The sequence below is a fragment of the Mugil cephalus genome, chromosome 8 (assembly GCF_022458985.1).
Source record: "Mugil cephalus isolate CIBA_MC_2020 chromosome 8, CIBA_Mcephalus_1.1, whole genome shotgun sequence".
Classification (NCBI taxonomy): domain Eukaryota; kingdom Metazoa; phylum Chordata; class Actinopteri; order Mugiliformes; family Mugilidae; genus Mugil; species Mugil cephalus.
In genome coordinates this window covers 24,844,083-24,872,013 of record NC_061777.1, presented here as the reverse complement: position 1 = coordinate 24,872,013, position 27,931 = coordinate 24,844,083, and the positions used below count along the sequence as shown (strand labels likewise).

Here is a 27,931-nt window from a genome sequence, read left to right as displayed (position 1 = left end):
TGTGGCTACAGAAAGGTCATTTAGTCCATTCATTTCTTTTGTCTCGATCCCGTTTTTTTTTTTTTTAATTAAATGAAAATGAAATTGAAAAAAAATATATATGTTTTTGATTGATTCAAAAGCAAAAATGAAGTATCTGTGCCAACTGATCAGTAAAGCAACCTTTCTGATCAGCAGACTTGGACTCTATGCTAAACACGAACAAAAACACAGCAGATTGTGTGGTAATGTAAACGTCCTAACACTGCAGTGTGAATGCTGTACTGATAAGATAAGAGAGAAGAAGGACTTGAATGATTATCTCTAAAGCCTGCATTGGGGTCTGTGGCGGCGTTGCCTGGCTCTGCTGCTCTGCTGTTGCCATTACATCACCATGTGACCCTTATCATTCTGACCTGACACACGTGTGTTGCCTGGAAACAGCAGCATCAGGATGAAGGTCAGTCATTCTCCAGACCTCTGGAACAGATGAGGACCTTCCTCAACAACATCAGCCTCATACTCACACCTGGTCCATTATTTAAATATTGTTTTCATTTCGTCCTTCAGTGAATTTCTGTCTTCCTGCTAAAACCCTAATCAACAGGAGATTAATAGGTATTAATATTACAAAGCGTGTCCTTTTACATGTCGTACACACGCCATTTGACAAGGAGATTCCTGTTACTAATGTTTATTTTCTTCTCTCATTTTGCAATTTTATCTAATATAAAAACTAAGTTACTTTCTTTACATATATTTATTATAATATTGATGAGTTAATTGGAGCTATAGACTTAGGGAATTTAATATAGAGGATGTTGTTGCACAGCAAGTAATAAAAATAAAAAAAAACTAACTGCGTGCAGCCACGTTTTGATATAAACCTTGTTCACATTCAAATTCACATCACAGCTGACACAATAAATAGATCCATACCAGGGTCAGATTATCAAGCTTAAAACTTTAGTTTTCTTACAGTTTTCTTCATTTGATAATTTTTTTTGTCCCTGACAACACACCATAAAATCCCTTCATTTACATTTACAACAACAATTAAAATCCGTAAAACTGCAAAACCATCTGTCGTGGAGCTGCCAAATGCATCACTTTGTTTGATATGTTAATCTGCCTGAATGAAGACTTTTCCCCAATGCCATGGAATTATCTTTTCCCTTTTTGTTTCACAGAACGGGATAGTGAAACTACCTGAGATTATATCCACCACATGTCGTCGGATGAGATCTGTGCCCTGGCGCTGAAAGAACATGAAGGAAACGTGCCAGATTTCTGCTTCAGGCTTGAAAAATTTCAACTCTTTCGTTCACCGTTATTTTCTTCTCACGAATTAACACCCTGATAGATGAAATAGACCACTATTCAGGTACTCATTGAAGCAAAGCATCCTGTGCTTCAAGCTGCTGATTTTGAATCATTCTATGGCTTAAAATCGTTGAGCTGCCACAATAAGACTTCTGAAGATATCGGCTTGGTGTCTTTTTTCATTTCATTTCATTAAACAGCAATATAATCTACAGATTACAAAATTAATGTTTCTAAAAGTGTGGAACAATTTGAGTTTTCTGATCAAAAACATAAAATTTGTTTCTCATCCTTATCTGCCTATACTGATCATTTGGGATGACGGGGATTAAAACCCATGTAATCCCAAATTTTTCCCTGCAAAATAAATGCATGTCAAAAAATAAAGAGACCTAGTGATGTGACCATTAACACTAGTTACATGGTATTGATATAAGTTATAGGAGACACCGTATTTTTTCATTCTAAAGCTTTAATTAGCTACCCAAAGTCAAACTAACACTTCAAGAGTTTCCAAAAAGTGTGGAAGTAGCCAGTGGGATTAAACAGGTTAAGAAAATATATTTTGGTGATTGTTTTGCTCTCTTTACTGTAACAAAGCAACAAGGCCAGAGATCTGTTCCAACCATTTAAAACTCCTGGCTGTATAGGTGCTCCTCTCATTGTGCTGGCGACAGATCTCCTGATAACAGGAAGTTAAGTAGAAGCCCAAGAAAACAGAACATGATGAATTACATCTGCCTGCAAGCCCCCCCACCCACCTCCTCCCTCCACCCACCAGCAGGAGCAACAGCAGACACTCCTCCTCTACTGTACTCCTCCTGGCTCATCATTCAAACATCACAGCAGGAGGGGATGGGTGGGGGTCACATCCTGTCCCTGCCCCACCCTCTGCCAGCCGTCCCCTTCACCCTGCCCCGAGGGACAGGACGACCCCACCACTGTTGGAGCCGGAGCAGGGGCTGACAAAGCACTTTCTTTCAGCCTATCTGCCTGATCATGCCAGCAAGCAGAAACCCCCAAGACCAAAACACTGGTAACACAAATACTTAACCCCTCCACCCAACCTGGGTTCCTCCTTGCTTTCTTGTCCCTTGTTTTTCCACCGAGTTCAATTACATTTAAAAAAAAAAAAAAAGCACACTTGGTTGAGCAGGCAGTGGGAGGGGGAAAGACAAATTCCTGCTCAAATTAAATATCAATGGAAATTGAGTTTATTCTGCAAATGTGTTTATGTGGAGAAGCTGCCCGGAGCTTCGTGCTGATTTGTTTCTACACAACAAAGTGACATGATCGAAAGGCCTCAACAGTCGATTCTTGTGCACTTTTCTCCAGCCAGCAGCTGGACCTCCAACATCTGGCGCGTCTGTCTTTCTTGGCACAGTTATCGTCGTTATAATTAATTGTCCCTGACATTACAGGCAGGAAAATGTTGACAGGAAAAATTATTTTTGACGGTGATGTCATTCAATGTCTTGCTTCTGTCGATGGTTTAAAATCTAAAAATGCTCTTGGGTGTTGAATCCTACTTTAAAATGTCCACTACACAAAAAGCAAGGAAATAACTATTCTACAGAAAGATCACAGGAATTTTATATATATATATTTGCTGTAAAAAAAAATAAAAAAAATTAAGAGCACAATCTTTAGTCCTTTCACACCCTTAGATAATCACACAATCGGGCAATGTTTGTGCTGAGGTAACTGTGTTTTGAATGAAGTGATTTGAACATGAAATGAATGTAAAGAAAAGAGAGAAAAGCAGGAAAAACTCTGTCATGATCTGTCTTTAAAAAAAAAAATTCTTGCTGAGTTCACGTCGTAAAGTATTTAACTTGGAAAAAAATGAACCCAGTAAAACGTGTCTACAAGATATAATTTTCCATTGATTGAATTAGCAGAAGTGCAGTTTAAAAAAAGGGTCTTGATTCTGTGATTTTAAATCAACCTACATTGATTTTGAAATCAATATTTCAAAATAAATATTTATCGTTCTCTGGTGAATTATTTTCTGTCTGTTTATTTCTGTTGTTCTTTATGTAATCATTAAACGTTTTACAATCTGCCATAAAGATATATAATATCCCATTAGATTAAGATTAGCATGGAATTATTTTATTATTGATGAATCTGTAGTTTATCTGAAGTCATCAGTGAATTTTTATAAAATGTCAGAAAATATAAAAAGTCTTCAGCTCAATCTCCACAGCACAAACTGCATTTTATGAGAAAATCTATAATTATTTTTCATTTTAAAATATACTTTAAATGACATTTTGTTAATTTAACTGCTAACAATTTACTATGGATCGACAAATAAATTATCCATCTAACTACTGTAGGTGAAATTGCTTTATGTATTTTCTTCTATTTTTACTTCTTTTTAACAGCTTTGCATTATTTTATTTTATTTTGTTTTATTGCTGAAGCTTCACATTTCCAAGCGTTTGACTGTGTCCTCATATATAAAAAAGACAAATCTTTCCCATTTTCCTTCAAGGCCTTCTTATATCTTCATGATGAGGCTTATTAAGTGAATCATAACACACAGGCCACGTCGATGTCCACATCAGTCACAGCGAGTGGGCTCAGGGCGGCAGGGTTAAAGGAATTTTAATCTTGGAAATGTCAATAAATCTTCAGTCACCCGCATGGGGGCACGATATGGGACTGGCGCCTGGGACAGACTGCTGCAAGGCAAGGAGTCTTAACTTGGGCCTGGGACTGGTCGCTATCATAGACTATAGGAGAAACATTTTTGGCAAATTGAGTGACAAAATCAGGGAAAACCTCTCCTGCAACCATAGGTGCTATGCAAAAAAAGAAGAAAAAAAGGGGAAAAAAGGAAAAAAGAGAGAAAGAAAGAAACGTGTAGTGTTAAACCCAACCAGCTGATGAACCCATGTTGTCTTATCGCAGCGTCTCCCTCCCCCTTCATCTTTTCCATCCTGTGTGTGTAGCACATGCAACACCGGATTTTGGGGTCTAAAAAAGATAATGGCTTCAGGGCGCTCTCCAAGTTCAAAAGTTCACCTTTTACGATCTTCCCGAGCCTGACTGACCACCTCCAAATAAAAACATTCCGACCTCTGTTCCCAGCCAGCTCCACGCAGCTATCACACACACACACACACACACACACACACACACACACACACACACACACACACACACACAACTCAAGAGGCAGGCAAACACACCGGGATCATAAACAGAACTCATTTCCATCAAGACAAAATGCACTCAGTCACTTACTTTGTCATAGAACCTGAACGCATCCACAGACTTATAAGTTTGTTTGGAAGAAATAAAACGATTTCAAACTGTGCTGCGCTTTTCTTTCCTGAGTAAATTGCCACTTGCAGAAGGTGCTCAGAGAGCGGGCTAGTGTCTGTAAAATGCTCATGCAGCAGCACTGGTGATGAGGGGCTGATCCAAAATAACGCAGCCGTGCTCTCCTGTGGGGAGGTGAGCAGACACGTCCCGGACACCACAGTAAAGACACGGACACGTGTGTGTTCTGTGTCGTGTTTGCCTACCGTTTACGGACTTGGCGTTGTTTCTCTCCGGGTAGTCGAACCCATTCGTCCTCTTCTCTATCTCCATCCTCCTGCATGGGCTGATCCGGACTCAGCCCGATGTCGCCCCTTACCTCCACGAAAAAGAAAAAAAAATGCCACGCACACTGTGGATGTTGATGAAGGTGGGGTGATGGTGGAGGTGGAGGTGGTGGTGGTGCGGCCTTAGGTGACTCGAGCTGCGCTGCTTTCGTCCCTGTCCTCAGCTTGTCTGGCTCAGCTCTCGGACCGCCGTCCCATGCTTCCAGTCAGCGAGGAATAACTGGATCCACACCCCCCAGGGATGGTGCGTTCAAGGTCTGAGAGGAGGACGGAAGACAGCAGCTTCTCAACGATATCCAATTAGGGCACATAGTCTACTATAGCATAGCTACAATAAACTACCGTCCACGCCTCTTACTGAATTATACTGAAATGCTAAGGAAGACGATAGATTTTTGATGCGAAATGTTGCAGCCTACTTACCCCATAAACAAAGGTGCCCAGTTAGTTAGTAGGCTAACTAAATAACTTCAACAAAATAACTGAGATTGTGTTTTGCGAAGTATTCACAATTAATTTTTTTGCTCGTGTTTTGGGGGCATTTGCACATTCTTTTTGAAAACAAAAATAGTATTAATTTATTTTTTATCTAATTTGAAAAAGTATTACCGTATTTTTACTCACTGTTGTTCGTGTTTAATGTATAAAAATATATAGCCTATATGATACAGAGGCGATGAATAAACTAGTATTATGGATTTTGATCAGTCCGATATCATTGAAGGCAGCACCAACACACAACAGAGATTACGCAATTGAAGGGACTTCACTCAGAGTGCCTTATGGGACATGGAGTATACTGTCTGGACTCGCTGGCACACAAATGCTAATAACAATATTAATTGTGGTACTTGTGGAAAAAAGCAAGTATCTAACTGAAACGCTACATGTTTAGTGTTTTGAGAAAGAGCTATTTGATTTTTTTGTGAGAATATTTTTCAAGAAATTAAATAGTTGGGTGGGCCGTATAGCGTCATCTGGTGGACAAATTCTGATTTGCACTGAAGTGCCTCTGAACCATGTTCGGTAATATCTTAAACCTCTAACCACTGTTTTGTTTTGTTTTGTTTTGTTTTGTTTTGTTTTGTTTTGTTTTGTTTTGCTTCACCGCTATAGGCTACAGTACTGGTGATTTATTTTACCATGTTCATACATATGAAAGATGAGAATCCCTGCATACATCACTGTTGTCATACCTTGCATTAGAGTTTGTTTGTTCCATTTCTCTTATTTTAGTCTATTCTTTTTCACCACTCAAAAGGACTTTTGTGAACTGCTGAACAATTATTTTTCCCCTGTGAGCAATGAAAATGTGAATTAATGTTACGTGACATGTTATGACATCCCTTCCTCTCACAAGTCCGTTTGGCTTATGCAATTTCACAGCTTTTCTTGTCACCTTAATGTATGCTGAGACCAAAGCACAGAAGATATGTTTTTATCTGAGATCACTATATAACACATTTGTGTTCGAGAGTGCCTCCTCTCACATAACACATCTTTTAAGTTACATAAGTGTCTCTGAGGTACTTTACCACAGGGTGCTTGTACAGTTAAACTTTTTTTTGTTGAAATACACATTAAATACAATTAGGATAAGAGTTGGTTGAAATGTCTGGTGGACTGACTCAAGGGGACTCTTTTTTTTCCTAGGAAGTTCACAATCACGGTAATACTTTCAATATTTATTCTGTGTCATACAAAAAAACTAGTTTTAATCTTCTCCAGGATTTGCAGTTTCCATGGAACTTGACAACCCTGCTTCTCTTCTATCCCTTCAATCCTTACATTATTAATTTTTCTGATCAAATATCTACAGTTGTGCCTATTTTCTCACTATCTTACATTACACTGAATTCAAGGGGGAGGCTGTGCAGATGCAACACATAAGCAGTAAAGTTGACAAATCATTTTAAGCAGGATACTAGTCTGCATATAAACACATTCATTTCGGAACACGTAGTCCATCTATCTACAACCTTGATTTATATAAATTCAATTTAAAGTGTTTTCTCTTAATGTCCTGCAGATGTCTCCACTGTCTGTTCTGTCTCACAGCTCTTTCCCACATGTTTGAGGGCCAACCAGGAAATGTAGTTTAGCAGCCTTGGGCCCCTGAAGCCCCAGGGTTACTGTGTGTAAACTGTTTAGTTCTAATTTCATTGACGTTTCCCCCAACTAAATGACAGCTCGGGTTTCTAAGAATCATTCACCAAGAGGAACTCATCAGAAATGAAACCACTGCAAACATGATTTTTAATCATGAAACCAGTAGACTTGTCTGTTTCTACAGTTTCTGATGGCGACCTGAACACAGCAGTGCATACAGGACATTCACGTGCAGCTCCACATGATTCATCAGACAACATATTTGCACCAAACATTTGTTTTCTTAACACTGGGAAGTCTGGCTGAGCATTATAAATATTACACTGCAAACTGTAAATGTTTGATCAGCAAAATACGAAAGGATTTTACACAGGCAGTGTTTTTTTGTACTGGGGTCCTTAATGGGGTCAAGAGTCAATTTAATGTTTGAACAAAATCTGTTCAGATTGTGCTTAAACTAAGCATAAAAACCAATCGACCACGAAATGGAAATGTTTGAAGTGTTCCTACATGGCGCACTACAGATATATATATATATTTTTATTATTTAGCAAAAAACAAAACAAAACAAAAAAACGTTGGGCTTCAGCAATTTATTTTCCATGTTTGTCCCGCTGTCAGAAAATATCTCTCAGAAGTTTCGGTAGTAAGCAAGATGCAGGATAATATTTTTGCCAGATGGTGGCGCCAAACGCCCTTCAAATTTCTTATCAGTGCTGTGCTCTTCTAAAACTGTGTCTCTGTTCATTACCGGCCACACCAGAAAGTGATATCATTTGAACTGAATTACAAATGATGCTCATATAAATAAAACCCAGTGTTATAGTCGTCTTTCAGTGTATTGCATTTAACTAAAGTGATGTGATGTTTTTAACGCCAAACCTGGTTTCCTTGTCCACGCTGGGGAATGGTTGTTTGTATGCAAACCCCTCCCATCCGGAGGACAGCGGATGATGGATGATGCGCAATGTGCGCCTGGCTAAAGTCAGAGAGCGCGGTGCAGACAGGGCGAGCAGCACAGTGCTCACACTGACGTTCATCCATACTGTATATGAAGAGGCAGCAGACAGGCGGACACACACTGTAGGATCATCCTCTGCGTGAGGTGCAAATGGAGTTTAAATAGGTGCGCCACTTCACTTAATGGACTGATTGCAGTGACTGTCGCTTTGGATTTCAGAACTTCACGCCCAGACACACTTTGAGGAGAAAATGTGGAAATACACGAACTTGTTGGCCTGTCTGTTGGTTTTGTGTAAGGACGCGTCCTCTCACAGCAAGGTAAGACGCAACCATGCGTGCTCTTTTGATCGCAGCCAGAAATGTTTGCATGACAACCTGCAGCAAGTTCCATGGAAGTTCCAAATAAGCCATGGACCAATACTCAACATTTCCTCCCTCCTGACCTTTAAATGTGCTGTCTAAGAATGCCAGATGGTTCGGGTTATGTGTCATTTCTTGTTATTCGAGGTAATCCTCCTAATGAAGGCTTGTGTGTGACACCAATAAAACGTAGGTGTACATAATTACACCTCCAGTGTGCGCCGGACTGGTACCAACAGAGTGTGGGAGAGATGGCACTCAGTGGGGTTACGCTAATATCTGGCTGCCCTTGTTTGTACAGCTGCTGGACTACAGTAACCCTTCACTCTCCCTCAGTCTAATCCAGTCACACACGCACACACATGTATGGTGCAGATTACGTGAAGACCAGAGATATATTGTGTCCATGTCTTGCCATGTATGGTGTGTGACTGTAAAGAGCTGCCTGGTCTGGATACAGTCAGGGAGGCCAGATCACTTGGAGTGTAGGTCAGTGAAAGGTAAAGCTCCCCAGTCTGGGGTGCAATATTATCACTAGAGTATGACATTAGCTGTGGTAGTACTGTTAAAGTATCCCATAAGTAAAATCTCCATGCGCCACTAACTTTTTTTATCACAATCAGGTGTTGGTCATGTTTCTACTTATTGTTGTCATGTTGTATAAACTGAATATGTAGGCCAATGTGCCAAAACACAAAAAAGGTGATAAAAGGCAGATAATCAATACCCATCATAATAAAACTGTGAGGATTCATAGTATATTTGAAAGAGTAAAACTGGAAATATAAATGCATTATAATGTCAAAAAAATGTGTATTTTTTAGAAAATTTAAAAAAAAGTGAAAAACAAACAGCGAGCTGTGAAAGTCGTTTGGAAAAATATATTTTGATGCCCAACATCTGAGTTATTATAAAATTAAATAAAACCACTCAAACTAGTGTCAGTAAATGCTAACTAGTGTGGCTATAGTTTGACTGAACGGCTGCTGACTGACTGAATATATGGACTGACTGGACTTTAAACAATATATTTAAATGCATTTCATCTAAGGCGTGATTCTTATAACCGACTAATTGCTTCAAGTGAGTGAGAAACCTACAACAAGACCATTGTTTAATTTTGGAGATGCAGTGTTTTACTTTATTCACCACAATTGTAATATTGGTATCGTCTCTTTGGATTTTTAAAGAAGTCATAGCTGATATGAATATCCCCCTACTGATTCCCTAAGATTTACTTTAGGATTATTGAGGTTCGGTATGTTCCAATGATCAGTCCAAGAAGGTGATAGACTTCGCTATGGTTAGACAGCACGCACTGTTTTTTTTGGCTCTACATCGAAGTTATTATGTCACGTCTACAACAATGTCACAACGTCAGTCTCGTGGCCACAGGCGCCCCGTTACTGTTACTGTAGCCAGACTGGTGGCACTGGCTTTAATGAAGTACAAAGCCTGCTCAGAGGAGGGCACAGAGGGCACCAGATTGTGGCGTGGGAACCAGCGCGTGCACCTGCTTTATGTTTTGGTTGTCAACAAACCCGAGGACAATCAGTGCAAGGTCAGCTAGGGGGTAGGGAGAAGCAGACAGCCGACTGGGATGCTCAGTCTCCCTCAGAGGGACGGCATGGCACTCAGAGGGTGGCAAAGGCGAGGTCTAATTAAATATGTATGGACTTGCAGATGCTGCATGGTGCTTTATAGCCTTTGAGTGTGCATGAAATGACATTTTGTCATGTAATGTTGTGCCAACAAGACTTTAATTGGGGGTGTCACATGGGGCTTGATGAACAGTCAACATGGTCGGTCTGCAGAGAGTCAAGTCTCTGTGTTTGTGGTTAAAACAAAGTGGCAAGCTGTTGGAAATTAGAAAGACTAAAAATTATTTCACACTGAGGAAAAAACTGTTCTTAGCCTGGGTCAGGATTGCAGAGGGTTAGGGTTTTTATGAAGGGTTGACATCAACTAGTTTAGTTTAGTTTATTGGTTTAGCACAAATTACGTTACACATCTGTGCAAGGTGAGAACAAAGCCTTTACACGCTTGTACAGAGTTCCCCACCTAGCCATACACTAAACTATAGGATCCTTTACAAATTATGCATGACTATGCTCTGACATAGTTTCAAACCTTGTGTCATCTCAATCTGCACCATGTTTCCATGAACCTAGGTCTTGTACAGATCTGGGTACATTTAACATTTTTGTGCATACCGCCTAAATGAAGCAAATCAAGTCAAATCAAATCAGATTTTAGTTTGTAGCTATTTTTAGTCACCTTGGACTAATAGGTCACTTGACTCTTGTATGTCATAATTTTTCTTCCTGAATCTATTTCCATTGCTCTTTGGCAAACTTTCCTTTCCAACTGTACTTAATTTATTTTCATTTTTTTTAGTATTTCCTTTTTTCGTTTCCAGCATTTTAGCAATCCTTTTTATATTTAGAACTCCGGGCTTCCGTCATATGGATCCAGTAGGTTTTGGATAAAACAGTTTGGGATATTTACATACAAATCAAATCAAATTCGATACTGCCTAAATGTATAGTCTTAAATTCAGTCATCAAAGTCATCTCCCTTGGTCCTTTTTTCTTTGCCCTAAATTATAAATGATACATTTCAATAAATGTATCATCATTTATCATGGCACACACTGTCTGCGTCAAGGAGCAGTGATAAAATCTGCAGATTTAACACATGTGTCGTAAGACACCATCTGGGGAAAAGGCATTGGCAAAACATTGATCATTCCATTCATTGCTGAGGGAACAAAACACACACACTAATAATTAGGGACATATCTCTTTGTGCTGAAGAGTTATAGTGTGTGGGTTTTATTAGGGAGCCACAATGACAGCTTGATTTGTATCTGTGTTTACAGAGGGTTGTCACTCTCACTACTGATGATTAAACTGGGAGACTTGGAAAACAACCATGTTTGAAAATGTGTAAAAATCCTGTAAAATGTTTTCCTGTTTAAAATTACCATTTCTAGGGATGAACTTTTGCAGAAGTCATTTATGAAGTAATCCAGTATAAAAATACAGGCCCTCATGTGTCAGCCTTTCTCTTATATTTGAACCATTACATGATGCAAGAACTCAAAGTTCAGAGGGTATCTAGACACATAAGCAGACCCAGCAGGAATGTCGATGTGTACCCCCAAAAGCAGCGAGTGCTTGATAAGACTTTGTCCTCGGCTAATTAACATCCCCACGTTAACGCCAGTGGTTTTGTCCGAGTCACTGACCCCGCGGTTCATCTCCAGACAAAAAAGTTTTAATAAAATTCCACCAAGCTTATCTTTACAGTGGCACAGTAAGCCTGTTTATCATAAGCACCTCTAATTAGATTAAGAATCAGGCAGACTCTTTGGACTGGAATGCGGGCCCCGCTTTTGGTCTTGAGTGCCCTCGACAGGAGATGATGAGGATTTTAAAGGGGTAGTCCTTCCCTTAAAATCACAATCCTTGCAGGCTTTAGACTGATTAGAATAAATGGGGGCTTTAATGTCAACAGCTCAAAACAAAGCAAATGAACTGCAGGTCAGAGTTAAACTATGCACTCGGACATGCTGTACCTGCCTGCTTCATTACAGAGTTGTGACAGTAGAAGCAGATATTACCAGCTGCAGAGCGGGAAAAAAGTTGAGGATATCTTTGTTTATACGGAGGCAGCTGCAGATACACCAGGCCGGTGCTACCAAAACACTGACTTTAATTCCGTGCTTGTGAATGGAGCCTTTTATGTGGCACGTCATGTGTTTTTAACAACTTTCACTTCATCACTGTCAGGGTGTGTTAGCTGTTAAAGACTGCAGCAGTTGATCTAATATCTCTCTGCAGCATGCAGGCTCTTTTCCTCCCATTGTGCAGACGTGGGTTCACATTTGAGCCGTGTTCTTTTTGACCTGAAACTTGACTGCACTTGACAGGTCAACGCCAAAGTCTCAAAGCTCAAAGCATGCGTTAAGTTCTCAGTACTCTTAATTATTTGCAGTCTTAATTGTGTTGCCTGTTATCATGCTGATAGGCCAGCTTGGCATGAGATGCTGGATGGTCAGTTAGGCATAGCAGCGTATAGGATTTGACAGGAGTAGGAAGCAGCTGCTCTGACTGGCAGAAAGATTCAGATATTTCATGATAAGCTACTGCCAAATCTTTCTCCTGCCTTGAACTGTCATGCCGCAGTTCTTCTTGTCCACACATGAAGTACCGAAGTAAATCAGGCTGGAATTCCTCTGACTTCTCCAACTTGTGGCAGCCTAAGCTGATTTTGCTTTCCAGTGGTTGGTGTTTGGCTGGGGCTGAACAATAAGGCTCAGCAGGGCCGTAGGCATAGCCCCTGCTAAAGAAGTTTAATCTGCTAATCCACCCTGTTTTCATGTGGCTGTAGCATTTGTCAACCTGCTGCCTTTTCACTTGACATGGGTCAGGATTGGCTTAGCTCCGCACACAGGAGTCCTGCCTTGTATCAGACCCCCTCTCTGTATATCTGCTGTAATGGAGGGGAAAGCACTCCCCCCACCTCCAAGCCTTTCCCATCACTCAGCCTGCATTCCTTCGCTAATGAGCTCCCACCACCACCATCAGTGCCCCCCCTTACCTTCACTAAGCCTGCAGCTGCACTGACAAAAGGCATCCAAAACTGTGTTAAAATCATAACTATGGAAACCGGTAACATCAGCTCCAACATGCAGAAGGCCACTAAGCACCTGCTGTACTTTGTTCTCTGCCATGTACTGTAAGTTACTTTAGTATTCCCCCTATTGTGAATCTTGAATGCCATTTAGCTCATGTTTAAAGTTGGTAGTCAAACAGCTTAGTGTTACCTGTCATAGCAGGCAGATTTTAAAAGGGATGCTCAAAACAGAAGCAGCAGAGGTAGAGGACCCTCACCTTTAGCCCCCATGTTAAGGCTTATTTTATAAATTTTCAGACTAGGATAAGACAAGACTTGACATGTGATTAATATGACTATTGTATGACTAGTACTTGTTTGTCTTGTACTGTATTATATGTCGGACCCCAGGAAGAAGAGCTGCAGTTCTGCTGCAGCTAATGGGGATCCAAATAAAACAATAAACAATGAACTCCACATAACTGATAAACTGAGCCCTTTAATTTGAGAACAGACAACACAATGCAAAGCAGTGACACAGCACTAACCGCTGTGTTACTGAAAAGACTAATCTCATATTTGGTTTTCTTAAATTTGCCGGCGAGACAGTCAAAATGGGGATGGCCTTGTGCTGTCTCATACAGATGAGGTCATATGAGATGTCTGTTTGCTCTAAAATCGCTAAACTGCAAAGACAAACCGGTTCGTAGAATCCTACGTCTGAACTTCAGTCACACAAGGACAGGATCACAGCTCATTAATAAAGAATCTCCGTGAAGTGATACCACATGTGCGTCTGTCCTGCGGTTTATAGACGTCCCTAAATCTCACCACAGAGAGATGACAGCCCAACCTTCCACCAACACATGATCCAACGGTCATGATCCAGCAGTCAGGGTTAACACCAAGAGACAAACACATGCAGGTAAAGGTACCGCCATGATATTAGAAGGAAGAGGGATGGAGGAGGGATGTTGACTAACTTTCATGGTCAACCTCGAATTATGTTTATTAACTTGGTGTTCCTATCAATAGCCAAAGGTGATAGAAGTCTGAACTATTAAGATGTTATTAGACTGTGCAGACTCAGATCTAATATTAATCTTGCATTATTTGCGCAAATGATACCACTTTAGTTGCTTCAGCAACATCAGACACTTAGGATAGACTGTGTCTGTTTGCAAGGTGTTCCTGCTGTTTGCGTGGCAGCTCTGACTGATTTCCAAGTCTATCAGACACAACTTCAGTTCTCTCCTCTGTGTCCCTCTGTCTTTCTCTTCCTCTCCTTTTGCCTTTGAGATTTAAGAGCTTTACATTTTTCCATCTAATTGCATCTGTGTATTGACTTCGACATTGTACTACTTACTCCATAAATATTGCATTCAATCCGAACATTCTTTTGTTACGATCAACTAACAACAGGACAGGTATGTGTGGTAATTTCTCATTAACAAGGACACACTTTACTGGCGTGATGGAGTTTAATTGACAGAGTGGAAGAACTGAAGCTCAGTCTGCCAACTCACCATAACCACTTGAACATTTCATCAAACATGTCGTAAATCTTTGTAGCTGAATTTTGTTGTGAAAGTTATCCCCGTCTTGTGTCAGGTTGCACTTGTGCCATAAGGGAAAAGCAGGGAACGTATGCTCAAGCTGCCATGCATCGCCTCTTGTTTATTAAGTAAGCCCCTGTCATCATACATTGCAGCCAAAAGCCAGCTGCTCAGTTAAATGAGTAATATTTGTCTCTGAGGCTTTCCTCTGAGTCACACCAACTGACACTTAAAAGAAGGGAAGCATGTGGTTATTTTTCAAGATTGCTTTCCTTCCCTTACTTTTGTTTCCTTGCAATAAAAAATGGATTCAGTATTTATAGAAGTCCAGTAGGGATTAGACTAATGGAATAGATGACTACAAAGACTTCAGGATTCAGTGGTGGAGGAAGAGACAGCTTAAAACAACCATCACATTTAATGGCTTTGGATAATAACATGGTGCATTTAAGGTCTTTGAAGTCCATGTTTTGTGTTCCACATTTTCCCACCTCTCCTGGTTCACAGTAGGACCATAATGAAGACATATTCCCTTATCATTCATGCAAGAGGTCAAAAACACAATATTATACAGAGCATTTTCTTTTGATTTGAAAACGGCACATGTTCTGTCTTCCAGATCTTTGGGGAAACTGAGCCTGTCCGGATGACTTCAGAAGGCTCTGACTGCCGCTGTAAGTGCATCATGCGCCCTCTTAGCAAGGACGCCTGCCTGCGGCTGCGGAGTGGCAGTGTACGTGTGGAGGACTTCTACACAGTGGAGACAGTCAGCTCTGGGTCAGACTGTAAGTGCTCCTGCACAGCCCCGCCATCCTCCCTTAACCCATGTGAGAATGAGTGGAAGATGGAGAAGCTGAAGAAACAGGCCCCTGAGTTACTCAAGGTGAGGAGATGGATGCTTTTTACTCATTTGCCTGGTAGGAGTCATTCATTTCAGAAAAAAAATAGATTTTGTCTTAACTTTTTTAGTTCACTTTCATTGCTTTCATATTTGAAAACAGAGCTAAAAGAGAGCGAATGTTGGACTTGTTTTGGGCCAAGTGGGACAAATTCCTCGTCCCAAAACATGACTCAAAATACACAGCTGGTTCAGCTGCCTTTTTAACAGTAGACTAAATACCTATGGTTTTGGAATCAGTACAATCAATTTGTAAACATTTACTTAAGTTTTAGGAATTTTTTCACTATTTTTCAGCATTTATTGGCAAAATAAATGTTTAATCGTACATGGCAAGTGATCAGTTATATATATAAAAAAAGTCTTATTTTTAGTGAAGTCATTTAGATTAGAACAAATAAAATGGACTAAACAGTGGTCAAATAGCAGTGGTTAAATAATCAGTGGTTAAATAGCACTGGTATTTGCAAAACTACCAGAAAAGCATTCAGCCAAATAAAGAGGTCTTTCCATTTTAAGGTAAAATTCTTCATCATTCTTTAATTCCCTTTAACATGTCACATCAACACACATGCCTACTACACATGCCAAAAGCTCAAGTACATGTTTCAGAAGCATGGAGCATGCTATGTGCAATATGGCATAAAAGGTAGTTCCAGATGTTTGATCAGACTTCACTTTAACCTGTAGATTAACCCAGTAAATCATGGCTGAAGGCAGTGATCACACTGAAAACGAAAGGTCCAAAATAGCTCAGATGCTCTCAGAATGAACCTTTAACTGAATGCATTTGACTGTCTGTTGGGCTGAGTGTGGATGTCAATAACGGCAATCAGAGTAAATGTTTGGGCAGGGTACTTAAGGTATTACTACAGCTCAACAGAGGCACATAAAACTGTCAGTTTCTGTTTAGGAGATGGTGAATAATGTTAGTTTTTCTCCTTTTATGGCATGAATGACTAGCTCCAATCTATGGTGGACCTCCTTGAGGGAACACTTTACAGCATGGATCTAATGAAAGTCCATTCCTACATCAACAAGGTGGTGTCTCAGATGAACACCCTTGAGGAGGTAGGAAAAAGCCATACTCACCTCCTCAAATGAATATAAAGAAAGATTTGGTAGGAGATGAGCTACTGGGAGGAGGTTAATTTGAATGTGTTATTTCATCTTGTAGACGATCAAGACAAATCTTACAAGGGACAATGAGTTTGTCCGTGACAGCATGGTGAGCCTCACCAACCAGTTTAAGAGATATGAGAACTACTCCAACATTATGATGAGCATCAAGAAGGAGATCTCCAGCCTCAGCCTGCAGCTGCTACAGAAAGACTCATCTGAGAACAAAGCACAGGTCAGGAGAACATCAGCACATAAACATTTTCTAGCATATGCAATCTGCAAGCTGACATTGACAAGTGTTCTGACATAATCTGAATGCATTTACAGGACACAAATGATGAGAAAACTAAGGAGGCTGGAAAAATACCTAACAAAAAGACCCCTGCAGCCAAACCCCCTCCTAAATCGCAGAAAGAAAAAGTTGTCAAGCCCAAGAAAGAGGTCGTTAAACCTGGGAAACCAGCCAAGCCTGACGCTACGGCCAGACCCAAGGTAGCTGGCCACCAGCCTGGCGTTGTGAGGGGCATCACATACTACAAGGCTTCCAAAACCGACGATGATGAGCACAGAGGAGGTGAGAGTTTCAGCCTGTATATTTTCCCAGCATAGTGGTGTGTTCATAGATGACCACCCTCCGTGACCTAAAGCAAACAATATTCTCACATTTTAGCTGAGTTTGCACTCCCATCTGTGTGCGTTCATCTGTGTTTCATCCATTGGGGATGTTAAAAGTGATCAAAAGTAGTTTCTTCCTCAATCTAATCTGACCCCACATGGAACTTTGCTGGATCAGGATCAGCCATGAGCACAGAACACGAGTCTTTATTAGGTGGATATAGTTTCCAGTAGAGGACATGGTTTTTCAGGTTTTTTTCAGGTTTTTCAAAGAATTTTGTTTTACACAAGTGTGAGATAAGGCTGTGATTGTATTGCAAACTTTACACTTAAGTGCAAGGCAATAAAACAGGGAATCTGTTGCTGTGTGGCACACAATACAAAATTGATTCTGGTGTTGTTTTTGGAAAAGCTGGTTTAGTGAGCACACAATTGGATTGCTGATGCATTCATCGAGCAGGAAACCCAAATCTTTTATTGGCAAATTACATGGAGCCGATGGAATTCCGTTTCAATGCAACACCGCCATGTCCATGACATGCCTCAGCTTCACTCTTCACAATAAAGAGTGGGGACCCTCATCAATGCAGAAAAAACATCTCCTGACTCCTTCCAATCCTCTTTAAGTCTAGTTGAGTGAATAGGTATGCTACGTTTGCACAGGGCACACGCAGCATAATGCTGTCAGACCATGTGTTCTGCCATGTACGTGAATCTGAGAGCCTAGCCATCCTTGTCAAATCACTGAAACTGTTTGGCTGCATTTCCATAATCTCTAGCAAAGAGCAGGATGCCGGGACCATTTACTCAGGAGAGGAGGGTGCACCTGCATGCTTTGAAGCACTAAACCGTGGATCAGCTGCAAAAACCAAGATTGCATATGAACAAATTGCACTTACATACTATAATCAGAGGTATAAAAACATCACAGTAAAGTCTGTGCTTAAATGAACAAAAGAAACAAAGGAAAACATTTTGTGTGCAACCACTTAACATGAGCGGTGCAAAGAAAATAACTTACTGTACTTGGATGGCACATGCACAGTTTACACACTCAAAACCCAAACCTTGAGCTTCACACAGAAGTCAGCAGAAAGTCAAAAATGGCAGAATTTCCTTCTGGCAGACGCTTTGAACCATTTCAGAAATATAGAAACTATACCTTTGGCATAAGGCAGTGATAACTAGTGTACCATGTAATTACTGTGTTCCCAGGTGAGGTACAAGGTACCACTGTGAAGAATGTGGTGGAAAAAAAACTTACCACAACATTAGGTGAATTGGAGAAATAGAAACAGTGGCCTCCAACCTCTCAAATAATAAATGTGTATGAGTGTACTCATGTCTGTATTTAACATGGAGACCTTCAATTCCATCGCCAATTGTCCTATTAATTCACAACTTCAACTCCATAGAAAACTTACAAAGTTTTCTTAAACTACTTGTAACAATTGACTGATCTAGCCTCCTTTACAGTTCATGTCCCTGTACTGGCAGATTCATCCCATCCTGGTTAACAATATATCTTAATCCTATCTTGAGGAAAATTCTTCAAATTTGGCACAAATGTTATATTGGACCTCTGGGGGAAATGATTGGAACTGGGTGGTCAAAGGTCACTGTTCCTTCTCAAAATATATTTTTGTCTGTAACACAAGAATTGCAAATACTTCTAAATTCTATGTAAATGTGTAATAAAGGATAAATAAAATGTCAATGTTACTTTTACGTCATAACAATCTGCAAAACCCTTTTAAATTAAATTCCTCCAAATTCTTCTCTTCATCTGTTATATTACAGACAAAGATAGGAACTGCAACTTGACTCGCGTTTAGCATTTGCCTTTAATTTTATTGTACTCCATCGTGTTCAGATGACTATGTCGGTGTAACTCTTTTATCCACTACTACGTAAACCCCTCCCAAACAATTTATTTGACCACCTTTGGTAAGGTGTGCGTGATCCAGATTAAAAAAAAAAAAGAAACAGCCTTCACAAGAAGGATTAGGAGTTAAACACAAAAACCTCTGACAGCCAGGACAAAGTGGACCACTGGGGCTTTTGTTTGTTAAAGACTGTTAAAAAAGTAGAGGGACTGAGGGACTCCAGATATACATTAGACAAGCGTATGCAAAACGTTTTAACAAAGAAAACCAAAGCCCAAAAGAGTTGATAACTCTACAATCAGGGAATGAACTGGAACTTCCTAACATACAAGCAATAAGAGAAGATTGAGCTCAGCCAAGAGTAGCACAATGTTCCTTTTGTGAACACCAAACATTTGACCCGCAAAACTATCAGAAGTAATATCAAGCATTAAAGAGGGGACAAACAAGGCCCTTTGAAATTGCTTGAAAATCTTCAGCATATAATCAAAATGATTCAAACGTGTCTTTGATCCGTGCAGGCTAAAAGTAGTACAATCTGTGTCCCATCTGCTTTACAAAACCGGAGAGGACACCCCAACTGGTGACAATTAGCTGATGTCCTCTTTCAAGCACCCTCCACTCACCGGGCAATACAATGTTTGTAACCACTGCATATTTCTAGTTTGTGTCGAGAACTTCACATCAAATTCCAGGAACAATTTTAAACTCCTTAAAATGATTAATGGCTTTCTAAAAACCAAGAGCTGTCAACTGTATAAAATCCTCTCTACTATTTTTCTTTCTATAAGCCCACATCAGGTCCATGTGTTCAAAGTATGAGGGTTAAGAAGATGCTCGCTTGTGTAGCAGTGCTGCAATGTCTTCCACATGTGTCTGACATCTGTGCTGCCAGACAGATGAGGACCAGAGGAAGCAGGCCTTTGATACAACCTCATACAGAGTTATTTTACCGTAGGATCTCAAGTGCAATACAGAACACTGGATCTACAAAGAAAAAAGTGCTTATTTTTAAAAATTAAAATAAGGAACTAGTAAAATGTATCCAAAGCTTCTCAGACAAGATTTAGACAGAGACCATTCAGAAAAATTAGGTGCACAATGTGCTGTCCAAAATAAGTTTTATCATTAGATACAGTCACAGTAAGTACAAAAGGACACTTAAATTAATATCTTGGATTTAGTTCAGCAGTAATGAAGTACATCACTTGTGTCTGCATATTAAGAGGAGCGCAGAATAGTGTTTCACAGCCTGTGTGTGATTCCGCAGACAGTTGCAGTTTATTGCTAAACGGTAGGACATATTCACTTGATTTTATTAATGAAACAAAACTTTAAGAGTAGTTGTTGTGGACAAACTAAAAAAGAAAAAGAAAAAAGTTAGTGAACATTTATGGTTATATTTTTATAGAGAAAAATGAATGCTGGCTGCTGTACAATGTGAACGCCTTCTAATTTCAAACATGCAGACTTGAACACTATCAACTGAAAACCGTGGTGGGAGCTGTAAAAACATTCTGAAAAGCATTTGGCACACATATCTGTTGACAGCTAAGTGCTGCCTGAATAAACTTGATTAAGAAATAAGCTGTTACACAGCTGAGGATTAGGAAGGAATGAGGAGAAAGAAAAGGATAGAGGAGAGAAGTTGGTTTCATGTGGGTGTTGCACTGCTAATGTGCCATCTTTGATGAAAGATTCTGCAACACAGCAGGGTATTAAATGTCTCTCCTTCGAGGAGCTACACACTGAATACATAGGGAGCAAAGGAGAGTCAAGAGAAATTGTCCCTACCCATTCCTGCGTCATTCCAGTACCTACCACTAACAAGGACAAGGGGCTGTTTGTGTGCAGCTATAAAAAGTTGACAGTGTTACCCTATCTCACCACTCAGCTCAGGGTTTTCGGCCCTTATTTGGAAATATGGTGTGTTTGTAATGAGAACTATCTCTCTAGAGTAATAGATTTCTATTTCTTACATCCCCTCTACACCTTCTCAGACCACTCTGCCAAAACGTACACAGTCCATCACGTCACAGAAAAGCAGTCTGAGGATGGAGGTGCTGAAATGGTCCTGGAAGCTGTGGAGGCTACTGAGCCCAGTGACACCACTGAATCTCCCACTACTACAACTACAACTGCAGCCACCACCACCACAACCACTAGCGCCGCAGCTCCCACCACTACATTGCCTACTACTACCACCACCCAAAATACGAAAGTAACTGAAAGAGTAGCTCCGACAATTGTTCTGTTGCTGGACAACTCCAACAACAACAGTCGACCCACTCTCCACAGAGCAGGTATGTGGTGAATACCTTGCAGTATTTTGTTTCATGTCCTGTACTAAGCCCATGTTAATGCCTGAGTCCTTCTTTCCCAGGCGTACATGTTGAACATTGTCCTTGTTACTTCCAGGAAAGATCCTCAACTGTGAAGGAACTCTGGCATCCATTGAGCAGCCAGAGAAGCAGCACAGTTATGGCCGCAATGAAGGAGCTTGGATGAAGGATCCCCTGGCTAAGGATTCCAAGATCTACGTCACCAACTATTATTATGGCAACAACCTTGTGGAGTTCCGCAATTTGGATAACTTCAAGCAAGGTATGCTTTAGCTGAATCTTTTTGCAGTACATTTTCCCAGTTTCATACAAAATGTCAAGGCTATATCCATGTGTTTAACCTCTTTGACCTTTGCCCTATGTGGCCTATTTTTCTGCCTCCTGTGCGAAAATGACTTCAAAACTCTAAAGGCTCTATAAATAATTTTGGTAGCATGTGGCACAAACAGAAATCTGTACCAAAAATAACTGTGCAATAAGGAAATGGTAAAAAGGTGAACCTGAACAATTTTAGAGATGTTATAGTCCTGGTATGTTCAGCTGATGTTGAGCAGGAATGTAACTTATAATCTTTATGATTTTGCAAATATTATTTACGCGACTCTTTGACTTCTAGCTCTCTGAATTTTTGTCGCACAGTGAAGAGACAGACATATTTGTAATCAGCATGCTATCATGTGTTTAGATTGCCTGTAGCGCACACATCTGACCCAGCTCCCTGTACAGGGGCACTTGGGTCAAACATGTTGCTCAAGGCGATGTGCCTTAAGCATGAATAGTCAACAAACCTGGATTAGCTATTACCTAGTAATCTCAGATTTTTAGTTCAGCTTCCTATATATCTCATCAGCCTGTGTATGCTAAAAGGTCAGCTTTGAATTATGTACTGAAGTCCCAAAACATGATGAAAGTGCCCTAAAGTATTTGGCACAAAGAAATTAGCAGCACACCCTTTTTGTCCTGAAAGCTGAAATTGAAGTTGCCATGGATTTAAACATATCCATCAACATGCTGTCACCAGTTCATGGTTTGTCCCAGGAGGCTTATCTTTTCAGAGACAGTCCAACACTTTTGTCTGGCCCTTGTTCAGGTCTTTGCACTTTGCACACACTCATTTGTCCCACATCCAACACAATTACAGCAAGAACTGACTGTTCACTTACTAACTAATATTTCCAGACACAGACCTTGGCATGCAGTGTTATTGTTACAGTGTCACTGATGTTACTGCAAAGGACAAGACTATGGCATTTCTTCAGTTTTCTTAACCCCTTATATATTTTTAATATGATTTAATTAAAAATAATATATACCTGAAAAGTCCAGCTGACCTTATTCAACGCTTTTTTGGATTACCATGACCTGGATGACTGAGAACCTTCACAGACAACCCAAATGTTAACACCTCTTTCCCTTAACTGTACTTACATACCTACAGTATACATAAAGAAGTTTATTTGATCAGGTTAAGGGGAGAGAAAGGTAGGAGATGGGATTCAATTCAATTCATTTTTATTTATAGTGCCAATGACAATACAAATTGTCTGAAGAAGCTTTATGAAACCCAGCTTAAAACCCCTAGATGAGATTGTAAAGGAGAAGAAATAACAAAGAGGGTTGGTGGTGAGGCGTCTGAAAACTGACCCAAAAGAGAGGTTCGACATGCCTTTATAGGCAAGTGTTGGTAATTGGATGTTTGAGGCATGGACTTGCTCCTGAACCTAAGTTATATAACTTAATTTACAGAATACAGTTTCAATCTGTATCTGTGTCCTATGAGCATGATCCTTACAGAGACTTTGTCAGTCAAAACAAAACTGTTTTGCTCGGTCACCAAAACAGTGTAGATTTATTTGTACTTGCAAGACTGGTAAAAGTCAAACACAGAACACATTAATATACAGCAAAGCACTGCCTAACGTTTGTATGCCATGATAAAACCAATATCCAAGATTTGAAATATATAAAGGCAGCCATTTATTAATGTTCAAGGTGGGTTAATGTTGTTGTATTGCCTATAGGCAACTTAAATTTTCATAATCTTACCACCATATTGATCCAGCTCTCCTATCACATTGTTTTCATGCAGAGCTCTGTCTTCTTAAATAACATCTGTGAGATTGATTCGTGATTATCCAATGAGTTATCAGAGATTGATGAGATCTGTGCAATGTAGTCTTGGTTGTTTCACGGCTCTGTTGGGTGGGAAAGTCCGCTGCTTCCAAATCCAAATCAACTCAGGAATTGGATTACACTCTTTAAGAGAGTTAAGATGATCTGCCCTCGTATGACTTGGCTTGTTGATCTAGATGTGTTTGGACAATGGGCTTTCTTAATGCAGTTACATGTGAGGCGTCCTGCAGTGAAGTGAGCTCACAGCTGTGTGCGGATGACTAGGTATCTTAGTGAGTGGCGGTGACGCCTGCTGTTCTCTGACATGTGCTCTGGCCTTTCCTTTGAACTAGGCACCGCAGAGAGGGATTAAGAGTGTGGGTTGTCCTTAGGGATAGGGCCGGTTTGTGGGAAGGGGCATACGGGGGGGGGGGGGGTTCTACTGCATATTGTTTTTGTCCTTTACTGGCTTTCAGTTATCATCATTATCTAAATCAAACTTCCTGAGCTTAGAAAGTTAGGACAGCATATAGGATGTGATTAGAAAATGACACCAATAATACAGAGTGTGTTTGTTCAGGAGTTCACTCCTGAACAAACTGTGGCATTGTCATGTGAAGCCAGTGTGTATACAGTCTGACATTGTAAAAACAGTGTCATTGGATGCATGAAGGCCATAATATCAGCTCAGCACGGACAACTCCATATATCCAATTCATAATAAGTAAAGCATGATGTATCTCTCTTGCTGTGAAACATCCTGAAAGGGTTTACTTTACTTTGCAATAATGACCCACTCACTATCCTGTTGGCAGCAGATCAAACGCACAAGTCATTCTAACTATTTTAAAATGTTTTTATTAAAAGTCATGTTTACCACATGTTGGTCCCTCTTGACATCTTGTGTAGATTTCTCCTGAGGCAACTCTAAGACAAGTCTCAATGCAGCATCAATTCAAAATGCACGTCTGGCCAGAGCATTTGAACATTTGAACATTTTCATTTCAAAGTTGCATTTTTCATGGTAATTAAATAAAAATATATGTATGACTTTGCAAATCTGGCCTGGTCAAAATAAATCAAAATACACCATACTGGGTGATGATTATTGCATCCATTAAAGTTACAAGTACAGTGTCAGTCAGATAAATCAGCAGGACTTCTTGACTATGAAGTGAAATGTAGAAGAGACATTGTGATTTTGTGTCAACTAAAAATGTTTATTAAGGGACATTTGGTTTAATGTTTTCGCTCCATGTCCCGATATAAAGAGGCAGTGTGCCTGGAGCTCAAGCTTGATGAGAAGGATTCTTAAATAGGGTACACAATCGGACAATGTCACAGTCACTGGCATAACAAATACTTTCACAGCTGACATAAATAAAATCTTTCTTTTTTATTCTAGGGCGTTGGGGCAACCTTTACAAATTGCCTTACAACTGGATAGGAACAGGCCATGTGGTTTACAATGGAGCTTTCTACTACAACAGAGCATTCACCAAGAACATCATCAAGTATGATCTGAGGATGCGATACGTGGCAGCCTGGACACTGCTGCATGACGTGGTTTATGAGGACACCACGCCCTGGAAGTGGAGAGGCCACTCAGACATTGACTTTGCAGTGGACGAAAGTGGCTTGTGGGTGATCTACCCTTCCATGGACTACGACTACAGCCAGCAGGAGATGATTGTCATCAGTAAACTGGATCCTGGAGACCTGTCTTTGAAAAAGGAAACCACCTACAGGACAGGTCTTAAGCGTAACTCTTATGGAAACTGCTTCATCATCTGTGGCGTCTTGTATGCAGTCAATGTGTACAACCAGAAAGACGGCGAGGTGAACTATGCTTATGACACCCACACTAACACTGAAGCCATTCCACGCCTCCCCTTCACCAACGAGTACTCCTTCACCACTCAGATTGACTACAACCCCAAGGAAAAGGTTTTGTATGCCTGGGACAATGGCCATCAGCTCACATATCGGGTTAACTTTTTGGACCAGTGAGCTCAGTAAATTTGTACTACAGATAAGCTCAAAGTAGGCCTGCCAATTTGGCACATAAATAGAAAGAGGAATCTCAGTATTTGACAGCCTAGAAGCAGCCATATTGGACTCAGCAGCAGGACAAAGGTTGAACCTACACCAGCCTTCCAATACCAATGCATGCTCTTCAAACACCGGACCTCACTGTGTACCAAACACACATGATGTGACTGTACAATACGTTGATAGAATGGAGAGGAATCAGTGGAAGTTATCTCACAGGTTGAGTGCATTCTGAAGCATCAAAAGTTCTCCCTAGTCATTTATAAAATGTCCATAGACTGGTTTAAGACAAATTCATGCTTTCTCCAGCTGTACGTTAAGAAGGCTTAGCGTGACCTAAAGTTAATCCATGTGAGGAGAGTCAAAGTTATTCAGTCTTATAATTCATCACTGAAAGTGTACAAAGGCACAGAAATGATGTACAACTCCTGGTGAGAAGTCATTCTCCAGCAAGGTTGTCACATTGTGCTTTTGACGGGAAGGCAACTTGCTCCACTTAAAGGCTACAGACTCTATTTGATATTAATTAATAGCCAGTTTGTTAATTAATAACCCTAAATGGTAATATGAATGTCTGTCTGCATTCAGAGTCCACATATGCAGAAACCATGAACTGGCCAAATATAGAATGAGCATTTTTGACACCAACTATTTGTTTCTGATGGAACTTGTTGAAGTTTGCATTTTGGATGTACGATTTTGATGAACTGTGTTTTGCTGTGTTTTCTTTCTTTCTTCCTTTTATTGTTGGTGTGATGGGAGCTTACATTCCCGCTAATATAGTGTGGCTAGCTTAAGCAACCATCATTTGACCTCCTAATCTTAGGTAATTCCAGTTGTATCCAAGTGTTATCTGGTATTCCATTGCATGTCGGTCAAACTGTGAGATTATTTCTGACACTTGAGCAGTTCTGCTTCCGAGTTGGAAACTTAACTGATGCCCATCTACTCCATCCTGTCACCAAGCACTTTGATGAATCTGCTTTGAGTATTCTTCCGGCCTAATAATGCTATGTGTCTCTTTACCATTGATGTTGTTTTGAGAGGTGTGTTGATTGTATTATGAACTCCAAAAACCAATGTACACACGTTTCTAAGCTTTTTAAAGTTTTGTATATATACATGAATTAATTTGACAATATCATAACATTGTTGATGAATATCTGTATACAGCTTTTGCCATTTTAATAACATTTGCATAACCACTGCATTTATTGTAATTGTTAAGTATTTTAGTACTTCTACCACAATGGACATGAACAAGTAAGATCAATCACGCCAATACAGAAGGTGCAGCGCATCATTATCTGTGTCCTCTCTTTAATAAAGATCATGAATGTTTCAAGGTTTAAGACACATGAGGTAACTTACAAAACTTTATAGTGTTGTTTTGGTGTTTCACACCACTTGTGACTCATAATCCATTCTTGAATTATCAGGAGTGCTTATCTTTAGTTCATTTGTGCAAAAGAAGTCATTTGTTCAGGTCTTTGTGCAGAAATAATAATGTCATGAAATGCAACACTGCCCTTGAAAACAGTTGTGCGTGTGTCTCTGCCATGAAATAAAAATTCTATTAAAAAAAAGTTTAAGAGTATGTTGTAAGCATCATAAATCAGTCCACAGTAACCCAGTAAATGTCATAGGATAGCAGGACCTGCCTTTACCACCTTGTATTAAAGTAATGATGAACAGTGACTGATTTCTGGGCAACACAGCACTCATGAGCTATGTTGAGTTCTGGGGTAAAGGTTGCCATGCTTTGCTTGATCTCAGTCCCAAAATACACAAAAAGCCGCCCTGGGTCATTGTAATAAGGCCTGGATTCTTGGCTGGGATGAAAATCTTCAACTTCAGCTCAAAGTCATGCAATCCTGGGGGAGACATAGAAATAAACCAAAAGATCACGGGTGGGTGTGGTTCTTTCACGCATGTGACAAAATCAACTCCCTGAGTCTATTTAAAGGAGATCTCAGAAAAGAGCATTTCACTCAGATGCTGAAGTTCATTAATAGCTGTACGGCAAATGTTGATGAATGAAGCACTAATGGTATGTCTAATCTGGAACTCTGTCACAAAATGTCCTTGTTCCATTACACATGGTGTAATAGACCAACGGTGTGTATGCTAGCTATGGTGATGAGCGCTGACAATTCACATGACCTATGCTACTTTGGTCCCAGGCCCTAATTGTCAGCACAAAAGCTCTCCGGAGGCCTAATCAAGACTCGGCTTAATCCTTTGCACATTAGCAGGGCATCCTGTTCATCATCATCACATATTCATCATGTAACATCATGTCCTTGCAATACCCACGATGTAAAGCTTTTGTTCCCACATTACGTGCCACTGCAGAGCCAGAATCTGCACTATT

At 40.2% G+C, this 27,931-nt stretch overlaps 2 protein-coding genes across 2 annotated transcripts in view; one reads left to right on the top strand and one right to left on the bottom strand.

Annotated features, from left to right (window-relative positions):
- Nucleotides 1–5,143, bottom strand: part of nr6a1a (nuclear receptor subfamily 6, group A, member 1a) — a 78,445-nt gene extending 73,302 nt beyond the window's left edge. Inside the window, exon 1 of the mRNA XM_047592064.1 lies at nt 4,842–5,143. Coding sequence (XP_047448020.1) covers nt 4,842–4,908 — 67 coding nt within the window. The 5' untranslated portion in view covers nt 4,909–5,143. The remainder of the gene's footprint in view (nt 1–4,841) is intronic.
- A 2,863-nt stretch (nt 5,144–8,006) lies between these two features.
- On the top strand, nt 8,007–26,909 carry olfml2a (olfactomedin-like 2A). Its single transcript, XM_047592660.1, has 8 exons — nt 8,007–8,312; nt 15,150–15,413; nt 16,392–16,499; nt 16,606–16,782; nt 16,878–17,124; nt 21,052–21,354; nt 21,470–21,655; nt 24,911–26,909. The coding sequence occupies exons 1-8, from the start codon at nt 8,244–8,246 to the stop codon at nt 25,513–25,515; spliced, it is 1,959 nt and encodes a 652-aa protein (XP_047448616.1). The 5' UTR covers nt 8,007–8,243; the 3' UTR covers nt 25,516–26,909.
- Nucleotides 26,910–27,931: the final 1,022 nt, after the last annotated feature.